Source organism: Drosophila subpulchrella, chromosome 3R (genome assembly GCF_014743375.2).
Source record: "Drosophila subpulchrella strain 33 F10 #4 breed RU33 chromosome 3R, RU_Dsub_v1.1 Primary Assembly, whole genome shotgun sequence".
Lineage (NCBI taxonomy): Eukaryota > Metazoa > Arthropoda > Insecta > Diptera > Drosophilidae > Drosophila > Drosophila subpulchrella.
In genome coordinates, this window is record NC_050609.1 from 10,553,479 (window position 1) to 10,565,334 (window position 11,856).

The window sequence follows — 11,856 nt, forward strand, 5'->3', positions numbered from 1 at the left end:
GCTCTCTGTATGCCACATTCTACATGGCAGTACAGTGGTACACTGGTTTTCTGGTACAGTAGTACACCCACGTCCGGCTTTGGGGAATTGTCTGTGCTGGGCGGGAAGGGGGAGGGGGGCGTGGCCCACCCATTTTGCGGACAAACAAGTTTTCCACATCAATGTCAATCTGTCTGAAACATATTAAAGAAGCGGAAGTTTCGCCATGTTGACACAACATTTCATGCACAAAGTTCTAGCCATCTTTCTCGAATGGGGGCAGTGGCGGTGGTGATGGTGGTGGTGCCCATCGAACCACCAAACCACCTGGTCACCACCCACAGTGAGTGGCTTTTGTGCACACGACGTGTCGACGTGTTTGGATTAGTTGAGTCGAGTTCCCAGCCACTTGCCGACTGCCAGATCGATGCGGGCCCAAGTCCACATGGCGGATTCACCCCCTTCCCCCAGCGCCCCACGTGGCGTATGAGTAATGCTGACAGAGTGTAATGCAAAATTAAAAGGAAATTACATTTTTGCCGTGTGCAAAAGTGATTGCAGGCAAACATGACGCATCCCAAAATTAACAAACCAATTAAGAAAATAAAAAAAATAAACAAGAGGAAGAAATTGGAAAAACCAAAAGCCAATTAAGGCAGTTAACCATTTAAGCCATATGCTAATTAGAAATCCCTTTCAGCTGCGTGGCGGACAACTCGCTGGGACGCTCCCGCAAGTACATGGAGCTCTCCGGACGCCCCGGACCCGCCGAGTTCTACTCGCCCAAGTGGGGTCGTTCGCCGGACAGCTACAACCTGACCTGGAAAATCGATAGCTACCCGCCGCTGGAGGAGGTCCGTCTGCTCTACCGTCGAGTGCTGGTGAGTTGAATGAATAAGTGGGATGGACAAGTGGGCGGTTGATGAGGTGGGAAGCCACTGGCAATCCGATATGAAAGGAGTATATTCAATTAATTAATTGTGAAATATGCACAAAGCTCGATCCCGCCAGACTGACATCTAGACAATGGGCTGGATGTTGCTCCATGGATGCCTTAAAAAGCAATCCGATACCTTGATGTCTCGTCTCGAAACGGCTTTCATTTTGGGAGAAGACTTGCTCACTAATGAAGCACGTGATTAAAATTACATACACCGAGATGTCTAAAAAATTGAGCACCAAAATGCGAGCAAAAAAAGCGAAACGAAGCCATTAAGTAGAAAATAGAGGGAAATGAGTGGGGGTCAAAATGTACAGTGAGAAATATTAAGACTTGGCTCTAAAAAAATATTAAAATAAATCAAAATCACAAATAAATAATAAGGATGACTTGGATTATATGCCCAAACGTATTCCAAACATTACATTTATAGCGAACTTTGATTAAAGATAAATAATTCTCAGCGAACTTTGATTAAAGAAAAATAGTTTACTCTAGGAAATTAAGGGGATAAGGATAGCAATTAAAATGTGTGTGATAAGTTAAACGATAAATGTAAAAAATAATACTCTTAAAATATTAAAAAAATATTTCCCGTGGAGCAAAGTTGAGGTAGACAAAGCAAAGTGATTTTTAATACGAGTATCAGCGTAGACATATGAAAATGTCGCTTAATTGCGACTCTGGGCTATACAGACGGGCAAATCGGGAAATTTAATGAGATTTCGAGCCACGCACACTTGGCGATGAATGTCAAACTGCAGTGGCCTGCCACGCTCCGTTGATTGGGCGGAGATAATTTTTCTGGATTTTTTTTCTGCATTCATGCGCCATTGAAGTGCAATTATTGGAGGACTTTCCGCCGGGGCGGTATATCAAGAGCCTTTGCTGGAGGCGGAGGAGGCTTAATTGATGTGATAGCTGTCATAACTTGATCGGGCGCTTGCAGCGGAAATCATTTGGTTTCCTCGCGCAGGACATAAAATTAATTAAGGAATCAAAGGAAAACTGTCAATGGTGGAAGCCGGCACTTAATTTGGCTCTTCTGTGCCTTTTCTCTCCCGTTTTTCTCGCTTTTCCGCCGGATAGATGAATGATACGTACCAGCAGCCGGGCAGGTGGCACGACTTCATCCTCACCCCGGAACACCGACCGGCCTCGGAGCCCCTGACACACATCATGTCCTACACCATCAAGAATCTGCATCCGGGCGCTTACTACGAGGCAATTGTGCAGGCCAAGAATCGCTATGGCTGGAACGAGGTGAGTTCTACTCTATACCCTATACCCTATAGCTCTCGGTGCCAAAAGACCGGCATAAATCTAGTCGGGCGGCTACTTAATCTTGATTTTGTGCCACTTTTCTTTACTCAACCTCCCCCCCGCATTTTGCCAACCCCGCAGGTCAGCGATATATTTCAATTTATCGTCGCCAGCAACAGCCAGGACATTGCCCCCGAGGATGCCGAGGTGGTGGCCAGCTCCAAGTCGCGCAGCAATGGTGCCTCGGTCGGCAGCCTGCCAGGATCCTTGCCCCACAGCCTGCTCCTCCACACGGCGCTCCTTTTGGTCCTGACCTTGAGTAATTGTCAGTTCGACAGGCGACGACTGGGCCTGGGATAAGTTTATTCCGCAGGAGTTCAGGATCATGAGTATCAGAAGTGGAGCAGCATAGGTTGGCGGGGAGATGCAGAGGCATCCAGGAACACCAAAGAAAATTCTCAAAAACATTATTGGACACTGCATACTGCCAACCAAAGAGCAAGTTAATCTAGCCCCAACTAAAAAGCAAAATGAGATAGAATGCAAGCTGAAGGAAATTAAAATAAAAACCCATGTAAATAATTTTTCGAGAGTTTTGTCCACGACTAAATTAGCACACACACACATAAAACCGGAAAATGGTTAATGGAAATTGCAATTCGAGAATGCAAATCCACTATCCAAATCCCACCCCCAGTTCCATCCCCATGGTAGAATAAGCAACTCGAACTAGGTCATGTAAATAAGCATTAGATATCTGAATGTGAACTGCATTTTACTTCATAAATGTCGGGCTGATGCTCGGTGTGCAGGATGTGTATGTAAATTAAGCAAACATTATATAGTGATATTATTTAGTTTCAAGCGAAACCATAAATAACAAAATATTGAGGATGAAATAAGCAAAAAAAAACACTGGAATAAAACCACACCGCAAAATGTTAGTATGTAAAGTATTTGCCATTTACCATTTGCCATTTGTGTTCCGAATTCGAATCCGTAAACGTTTCATTGCCATTCCTTCTATTGCAGCTGTAGTCTTATTTTAGCCAGTAAGCGCACCCATAACCAAAACGATAACAACGCAACAGCAATTCAATACAATGTTTTTCGATGTAAATTAGAGTTTAAGCAAACGTGTTGTACCACCAAAAAAGCGGAAAAGCGGAAAAGTCGGAACTAAGCTAATCCCCCATTCGGAATATTAGTCGGAGCATTTGAATGTGAATTTTTGCATACATATTAGCGGCACGCGAACGTCACGAACGTCGGGGAGTGTCAACCTGTAAATACATGAATACAGTACTTATTGAGTGTTACGAAAAACCCAGCAGGCATTTTATCAGCTTTTGCACCTTTCCAATTGTACGATTGTGCGATCCCCATCGAATCGAATCCGAATCGAGGCCGTACTGTTTCATTTAGGGCACACAATAGAGGTCAAAGCTCACTTGTATATTTTATAGGCCGCGGCCCCTCGAACACGTATTACCACATATACAACAACTCCTGTATTTAGCATGTCGAACGAAGCCAAAAGCCGAGTTAGAAGGGGGAATCGAATCGAAAACCAAGTAAAAGCGTTACAATTTATCTACATAAATGTGTATGTGTGTGTACCTTACATAGCCAGTTGAATGCAGGATGCGGAAGGAGTACGAATCGAAGGCATTACTACAGATTTAACAGATACACGGATCTCCGAACGATCCGATCTGAAACTAAATACAAGTATAATTCAGATAAATCAGAAATAGATAAGCACCTTGGCAGTGCGTGTTCATTAAAAGTGAATTCATTAATTACTAACTACATAGTACGATGCTAATTGTATGATTAATGCGCATAAGAAACCCTAAAATATTCAAAAATAAAATAAAGCATTAGATGTAAACTAAAATGGTTATTTTGTTTTATTTCCTCTGGTCACCCTACAAATTAAATAAAGAAAAGGTTGGTATTTGTTATTATTTCATATAATTATATTTATTTTCCATATTTTTCCTAGCACAAAGAATAACTTTTTTGGACTTCACAATAGGACACAAATCAGTTCCAAATTAGTATTGCAATTTTTCCTCAAGCGGCTTTTAGGACTTACAATTTTTAAGGGCCCTCCAGTACTTCCCTGCCATAATGCAAGTATGAAATTTAAATGTGTCACATCCTTTGTGCCACTCAACAGACTCGCAAACTTTCTGCAAATTTATATGAAAATACATAATCATCGATGGAACTGCCAGGACTTTTTTGTCGATTTTTTGCCAGGACTTTTCCCGGGGCTCTTCTAAGCTCTTTTCTGAAAAACCCAAACGCTGACCAGAGGGCAGAGGAAAAAATGAAAGAGAGAGACTCGACATACGTGCACGGTTTAAATTATTAAAAGTTTTGCATTTGGCAAAAGTTTATGCATGAAATTTCATGGGGCGCACAAGCTACTTGAGCTGCGTTTTTATACAGGCGGATACTAGCGTTGCAAGTTTCATTTGGAACGGAACGCAGAGGATGTCCGGATGCCAGTTACTGGTTGCCAGTTACCAGTTCCTAGGACATCCCTGCCCACCCAGGTATTTGCATGTTCCAGAGGCCCACTTGACGCCCCCGTCCAAGTTTGCCGGGTGCAAACTTAGTGACCATTATGCATGCAAGTCTCAATATATTGCACATGAATTTTAATGAAAATTGTGTCGTTGAACTGGCCAAGGAAATGGGGACATTCCGCAGAAATATGGTGGAACTGGAGGGAACTTTTGCAAATCATATCGCATAATTGGCGAGCCACAAGCGACTCTTTCCAGCCATTTGCATTGGCTGCGAACAGTTGGCCCAGGGACAAGTTTTGGCGCATATTAATTAGCTCGTTTATCATTTGAACACTTTTCTGACAGCCAGAAAAGAGCGGTGCACTCGAAGCAATGTAAAATTAATTAAGTTGCGCCACAAGGAAACTCTTTCACTTGCCCCATCCGAGCATCCTTCTTGCTTCCACCTCCACCTCCACATCCACATCCATTTCAGTTGCCATTGGTATTCATTTCAAAGGAACGTGGCAGCAATAAAGAATCGCTGCGAAAAACTGTTAACTAACGAAAATGAAATCATAATTAATATTGGTGAAATTGGCAAAGTGCAGTGGAGACTGGGTGGTGGGGTTGGCGCACTAATGCCCCCCACTTTCGCCCAACAATCCGGAAAAAAGGAGCCAGTCAGTCAGTCAGTTAGCCTGGCAAGCAGGCGTCAAGGCGAGCAAGATCCAAACTTTTATAATTAAAATTTTGCAGCTCGGTATTTTCGCCTTTTTTTCGAGAAAAAGCCAAGCAAAGCAAAGAAAAGCAAGCAAATCATAAAGCTACATGGCAGCCAAACTTTTCCGTTCAAGTGCGAATTAAATTAATTTTCAGCTGATTTGATTTCTCCTACAGTTATTGCTAAAAATGCAAGTTTCCACAATGGCCGATGGGAAAGTTACTGCCGGCATTGGCCAACCAAAGGGAATGTCCGGCAAATTAAACTAAATTGCCAAGAGAATGCCGATAAATTAAATTAGCCGAGGCAAACAGAGACCACACAGTGCCAACTATGGCAACGGATGTGGGAATATGTCGAAAAGGCGAGTCCTTCGGTTGCCCCGGCAACGCACAATAATTCAATGAGAGCACCACGGATGGGTGAAGAAGTCCTGTAGTCCTGTAGTCCTGAAGTCCTGCAGTCCTGTGAGCAACCGAATTTACATAATTCTTCGGGGCGGCCAAAGTGATGGTCGGGGGGCGGGGCAGCCTGATATTTATAGCGGGCAGCTTAATGGCGGTTTAAAACGTTGCAGCCAAGGAAAAAAAATCGCTGTAGGATCCCGGCTCCCGGAACAACACCCCAGCATTATGCTAAAACAAATCTACATAATTTAGGAGTAGGCTGCCAGGACAAGACAACATTTCCCCTCCGCCTGTCACTGACGCACAAATCAAAAGGCAGCCGCCTCCATTCGAGAAAATTGTTTGCGGATGCTAAGAAAAATTTGTACATCAATCGATTTTGTTTGATTTTTTCCCAGCTCGCCGATGCCCTCGCCATCGCCTGTGCGTTGAGTTGGCCGCAAGAGATTTGCATAATTCATGGCGCTGATGGCTGGTGAGGATGGGTTCCCCGGAATGGGATGGGTTCCTCGGCCGGAAACGGGGCTGGGATCTCGGCTGAGTGATTGGGTGGGGCCAGAGATGTGTCTGCCTGATTGCTTTGTGTGGCTCATTTCGCACAGTCCGCTTCTGGTGGTGGGGGTAAATTGGAAAAGTATGTCTATGGCCTGGCACCCTAAGTCCCCGCCCTCAGATTTTATTTCCACTTTCCTCTGAATTCTCGTCTCGACCTGCGTGCCGCACGTGAGTGAGGCACTCTCGTATAGTTTTTTAATCAACCTGCAACATGCAAAACCAATGACAGTTCCACTGTCTGCGTGCCGCAAAGAAATGCCAACGAAAAGCAAACAAGTTGGGCCGTCAATTTCAATTTATATTCTAATGATATATTGTTCCTGCCATTTTCAATTCCGTCGCCGCCGCCGCGCGTGTGACAGAAACCAAAGCCAAGAGAGTGAGAGAAATTTGGAGATCTGGTAAATTTAAAAACAATTTCCCAAACTCGCCCCAGAGATTCGTATTATGTTTAACTCATTTTCATAAAGCGCGGACAAAGAGACGGGAATTGTGCGAAAGCGAGCTGAAATTATAATGCTAAAACAGCAACAACGGCAGCTGCAGAAGCCCCAAACTCCAAGCCGCGACAAAGTTCAGGCAGAACAAAAGTTTATCTCGTACTTTGTTTGCATACACAAAGCCAAAGGAGGGGCGAGTCTCCTCCGCCCAGGACTCGCTGCACAGGAATACGCGGCGGAAACGCTGCTTTGCGGTGGCCACTCCGTCCACCCTCCTCCGGGCTGCCTTCCCTGGCCTCCAACCTCCATCCCCATCCAGTTTGCCAGTCCGCCGGCCTTCCTGCCACCAGCTCTTGGCTAAGACAAAGAATCCCCACCCGAACCGCTCTTTTCCGCTGGGCGTTGAGCGATTCCTTTTCACAGAGATAAATGCCAGAAAGTTGGGACACGGCCAGCAGCAGCGCTCTAAAACACCTGGATATGCACTGGAAATAAATTCAGTGCAATAAAGAATGGTAAGCCCTTTACCATTTATCAGTACCTATATTTTCACTTCTTTAAATTTCTAAGACAATGTGTATTTTCTTTATTTTGAATTTTAAAGAACAAATCGAGTGGGTAATCTTTTCATGATACTTTTATCATGATACCTAAACCATCGGGAATTGCCTGTGATGAATTAATTAGTCCCAACGAATACAAATTTTCAATCAAATTATATTATAGTACTGAAACGCAAGGGTTTAAGCATGTAAGACATTCTGTATAGGAAGTAGAGGTGCAGAAACATCGATGTTTTTCGATGCTACAACGATGTTTTCCTGTTAAAACATCGGAAAAGCGATGTTTTCTGCACCTTTAATAAGAAGTCTATAATAGATAATAGATAAATATAATTTCTAGTAGGGTCGACATACTTTATTTATTTCTGTTAGTGTACATACATAGGTTCCTTCTTTATGAATTTAAACCAAAATGCTGTACTATATTTGCTTATTTATTCTTTTATTTTTTCCTGAGTGTAGCTAAACTGCAATCTGCTGCCGCTCCAGCAGTTGGAGCTTGGGTAAAGTGGGCCTCATTCTGGTTGGATTTCAGTCCCGGGTTTTTGTATTTTAAAGCTCCGTTCGCTCCGTTTTTGCCATTTGGCCTTAAGTCGGCCATGTAAAATAATTTACAGCGCTGCATTGCAAATGACATTGACTTTTCGCCCCTGCAGTTTTTCATATTTCGTGCGGCGGTTGGCTTGCGTTTTGCGTACCGCGTCACGCTCGCTTCCTCAGGATTGCCTGTGTGGTGCACATTTCGAGGCGGACTGCCCCCTCGTCCGCCGGCAAATTGACCAATGGCTGCTTATCAGGCGAGAACATGTTTCCATGGAATTTCATTAGGCTTCACCTCGGCCTGGTCCTCGTCCTTCCAATCCCCCCGCACTTGGCCAAAAGCCTAATGGTCGGTTGTTGCCCTTTTTTTTATTACGTAGCCACTGCTTGTCGCACCAATGTTTGTAGCAGGAAGCTCTTTAATTATGAAAAGTGTACAAAGTTCATGCTTGGCTTAAGTCTACTCCAAAGTTTTAGCCAAAGACGTCACTATTGACAAGCCATTACTTTGTTTTCTTAAGTATTTTTCAACAATAATTTACATACATCACCTCAGCACTCACGGAAATGTTGAATAATGGGCTCATATTTCCAGATTTAAAAATATTATTTAGATAACCTCTACATTACAAAAAAAAACAACTTGTCACATTTGGAAAAGAAGTTAAATGTCAAATTTATACACAAATTAAGTTCGTACATATATATTTCAAAAAAAAACTTTTTTTGTATAACCCAACCAAATCACTTGTTTTCAGAATGGGTTCCATTTTCAGTCGACCCAAAGTATGCCAGGACTCTCTCCTCGCTTACAAGAACTTTCTCCGATTATACAGAATGCAGCACAGCGAAATGCTGCCAAATGATGCATTTTTGAATGCAGCCCGCGTTTGGGGAACTTTTTCGCACGCTCAGCGGATGCGATATGCCCGGCTGGTGGGTAATGCAACCCTATCACAACTTCCCTTATCTTTCCTACTCATTTTCTAGAACTGTGCTATATCCGATATGACAATGGATGGGCCAAAGCCGGCGACTCCCAAAACAGCTACAAAGGGTACTAAGAAAGCTGCTGCTCGTAAAAGGAATACCAAAAAGAATGTTAAAAGGAGTGTAATAGGTGATGCCGATGATGATAGTTCGCATTCCTCAAATAGTTTTCTCAATTTCGTGGACTTTTACCAGGAGAACTATGAAAACATATCGAAATCCTTGGCCCTGAGACAGGCCGCTCGCGTCTGGTGCGATATGCCCAAGGATCAGCGCGACATCTTCCGTACGGAGATATAGGGGATCCCCCATGACCATTTGGAGTCCCCCACTCAATCAATGCCCCACGCATGGCCGCCTGTCACGAGAGAATCCCATTCGGAATCAAGCCTAGCCAAGCGGTTACACAATCGCCGTGAGTTCCGCGCCCCAAACACATGTATTCCAGCACGCAACCGGCGACACGAAAGTCCAATAGTCGGCCTAGAGCAAAAAATAGAAACCGAAGCAGAAAACAAACAGAGCCACAATCACTCACATTTAAATTAACATTTCCCGCCGACGATTATCCTAATTGGGAGCTGGCCTTAGCCTAGTCTTGGGTTCTTCTGGCAGATGTGGAGCCCTGGCCATTTACTATTTACATTCACCCCGGTGACGGCACGCGAGTCTGCTGAAAAATGGATTTAATGCGACGCGAAACAAGCGCGGCCTCATAAAAATGAAATGCGGATAAATCAAATTAGCATTTTGTACAAATAGCAAAGCATTAGCTTTCGTATGGCGGCAATTTGTAATGCCAGTGAAAAGGAAGGAGTCTTGAGAAGTAAGAGGTCCTGGAGCCCGAGAAGAGTACATGCAAGCGGTTCGTTTCGGTGGCCATGCCAAAAATGATTGCATAATTACCCAGGAGAGGTTCCAACCGCTGCAAAACCATTTTAGCTGCCCACACAATCCCGAAATGGGAATTAAAACTAATGACAGGCCAGACATCCCGATTCAATTAGGTCCCCCCCTCAAAGCCAGGATAGGCACTCTAGAACTCAAGTACCAGGTCAGCCTTACGTTTATGTGGCCCATATTCTCTGCTCTGCGAGCAAGTGTTCGTGTTTTACTATGGCGACTTTATTGCAACACAATGGTATTTTAAGTGCCAACAATAAAAATGATTTATTACCCCACAAAGGCTCGAGGAGCATGTGAATCTGCGTTGTACAAGTATTTTGTTTCTCGGCGGTAATTAGAATAAAAAATGCATGCGAATCGAATTCGAATTGAAAGATATTTCGTGCTCCGCGGAAGGTACTTACATCAATATTCACTCTCGACCTAAATTATTTACCTGTACTTTCGGCGATCCCAGCGTGAAAGCTTCGATATTCATTAGGAACGCTGGCCCTGAAAACCTTTTTCCGGGCAAACAACTTGAAGGGAAATTTTTAAGTGCAGGCAAGTACAAGAAAGGAAGCTGCACAAAGTTGAGTGGAGAAGGCGAAACTATGCCAAATGTGGAAAATGAAAACTTTTAGGCAAACAATGAGGAAAAGGAGGAAACGGGGCGGGTAATGTCAAATGTGGGTTAATATGATTTATGGAAATTTGCCAGCTTCGCATTGGGAAAAGCACTCGACCTGCTGCTGCTGCTGCTTTTGCAACCGCCTTTGTGTGTTTGCTTTCCCAGGCGGCTGACTCACCTGCCAGGCCAAAACCCCTGGAAAAATACCCCCCCGCTCGAGCCACATTCGTCTGCTGGCTGGGACATTTTTACTTTTTGCTCAAATTTGTCAACTGAAACAGTTGACGTGACTCTCAATGCAGCCACCAGCCCGCATAATGCCAGGCATTTTGGTGTCATTGTTAAGAAGCATCCACAGCCACAGTCACATCTTCACACAGACTAATATACACAAAGAGAAAGCCATTTGCCAGCCCCGGCAATGTCATTGTCATTTTGGCCAGGAGCAGAGCCAAGCCGGGGCCAAGAGCTGGTGAAAGGTTTTTCATTTGACAAATGCTGATTAAGCGGCCGACTGGGGCTAAAAAATATTTACTCACGAGCGTTGCAAGTTGGGGATCTGTATGGTGTGGTATGGGTTCTGGGGTTTGGTATCTGGGCACTGGGAATAAGGGAGGCGATGCGCCCGAGCAAGTCATGTGTGTGCACTTTAGATGTCTGGAACTGGTCTAGGCCCATTCAATCAAGTAGAGCCACGAGGATCTGGCAGATGTTCGAAATATGTTCTCAACATTATCCAGATTGGCCTGCCTTCCTCGTGCGATTTCCCCAGCGTCGGGTGTTCGGCGAGATTGAAAAGTCAACATGGCCGAAGGTGACAACAAAGCCAAATAAATGGACATGACACGCATATTTAATACGCGGGCCACCCTACATGCACTGAGTGAAAAAGGGCTTCCAGTCGCGATATATGCTGTTTGTGGGGATTATTTCTAATACTCATTCTAGTTACAGCAACTTAAATACATGACCAACATATAAATTAAAAAGTTTCCTATTAAATGAATTTTTTTTTCTTAAAACAACATAGAATTTTAGTTAACTGTGCATTTATTTACAAACTACATACTTGGTAAAATTAGTCGGAACCCATTAAGAGTTCCTCTGACTTAGCTCGAAACTTTATAAAAAAAAAATGTATAGTACACCTATTCAATTTAATTTTAAATTTAATAATTGTGAGTATATAAAACTACAATTTTTATTTTGAATTTTGCTGTTCTATGGTTCCCACCGAAATCCCTAAAGTGTAGTTTCGTAAAAATGGCTATCTTTCAGGAAAGCGTTATAAGAACAAACCAACTTTTTAACTAAGTTTTGTCCAGTGTACTTCCCCCCATTTTAGCCGCCGCTTCGCGCGTGGCCTGTGTCACATTTTGGCTGATAGGATCGCTTGAAGAGCCAAGGGGTGGCGAAA

At 43.7% G+C, this 11,856-nt stretch overlaps 2 protein-coding genes across 4 annotated transcripts in view; both read left to right on the forward strand.

The window, feature by feature from the left end:
* The window catches only part of LOC119557320 (hemicentin-1), a 65,817-nt gene extending 61,754 nt beyond the window's left edge, over positions 1 to 4,063 (forward strand). Inside the window, exons 9-11 of the mRNA XM_037870043.1 lie at positions 680 to 860; positions 2,009 to 2,182; positions 2,324 to 4,063. Coding sequence (XP_037725971.1) covers positions 680 to 860; positions 2,009 to 2,182; positions 2,324 to 2,542 — 574 coding nt within the window. The 3' untranslated portion in view covers positions 2,543 to 4,063. The remainder of the gene's footprint in view (positions 1 to 679; positions 861 to 2,008; positions 2,183 to 2,323) is intronic.
* A 4,538-nt stretch (positions 4,064 to 8,601) lies between these two features.
* Positions 8,602 to 10,127, forward strand: LOC119558930. Of its 3 annotated transcripts, none has more exons than XM_037872137.1 (3): positions 8,602 to 8,625; positions 8,692 to 8,869; positions 8,924 to 10,127. In XM_037872137.1, exons 2-3 carry the CDS (start codon positions 8,693 to 8,695, stop codon positions 9,221 to 9,223), a joined length of 477 nt encoding a protein of 158 aa, XP_037728065.1. In that variant the 5' UTR covers positions 8,602 to 8,625; position 8,692; the 3' UTR covers positions 9,224 to 10,127. The 3 variants fall into 3 exon arrangements, with proteins under 3 accessions (XP_037728065.1, XP_037728066.1, XP_037728057.1); XM_037872138.1 differs by having other exon boundaries at positions 8,603 to 8,869; positions 8,924 to 9,053; positions 9,119 to 10,127; XM_037872129.1 differs by having other exon boundaries at positions 8,608 to 8,869.
* Positions 10,128 to 11,856: the final 1,729 nt, after the last annotated feature.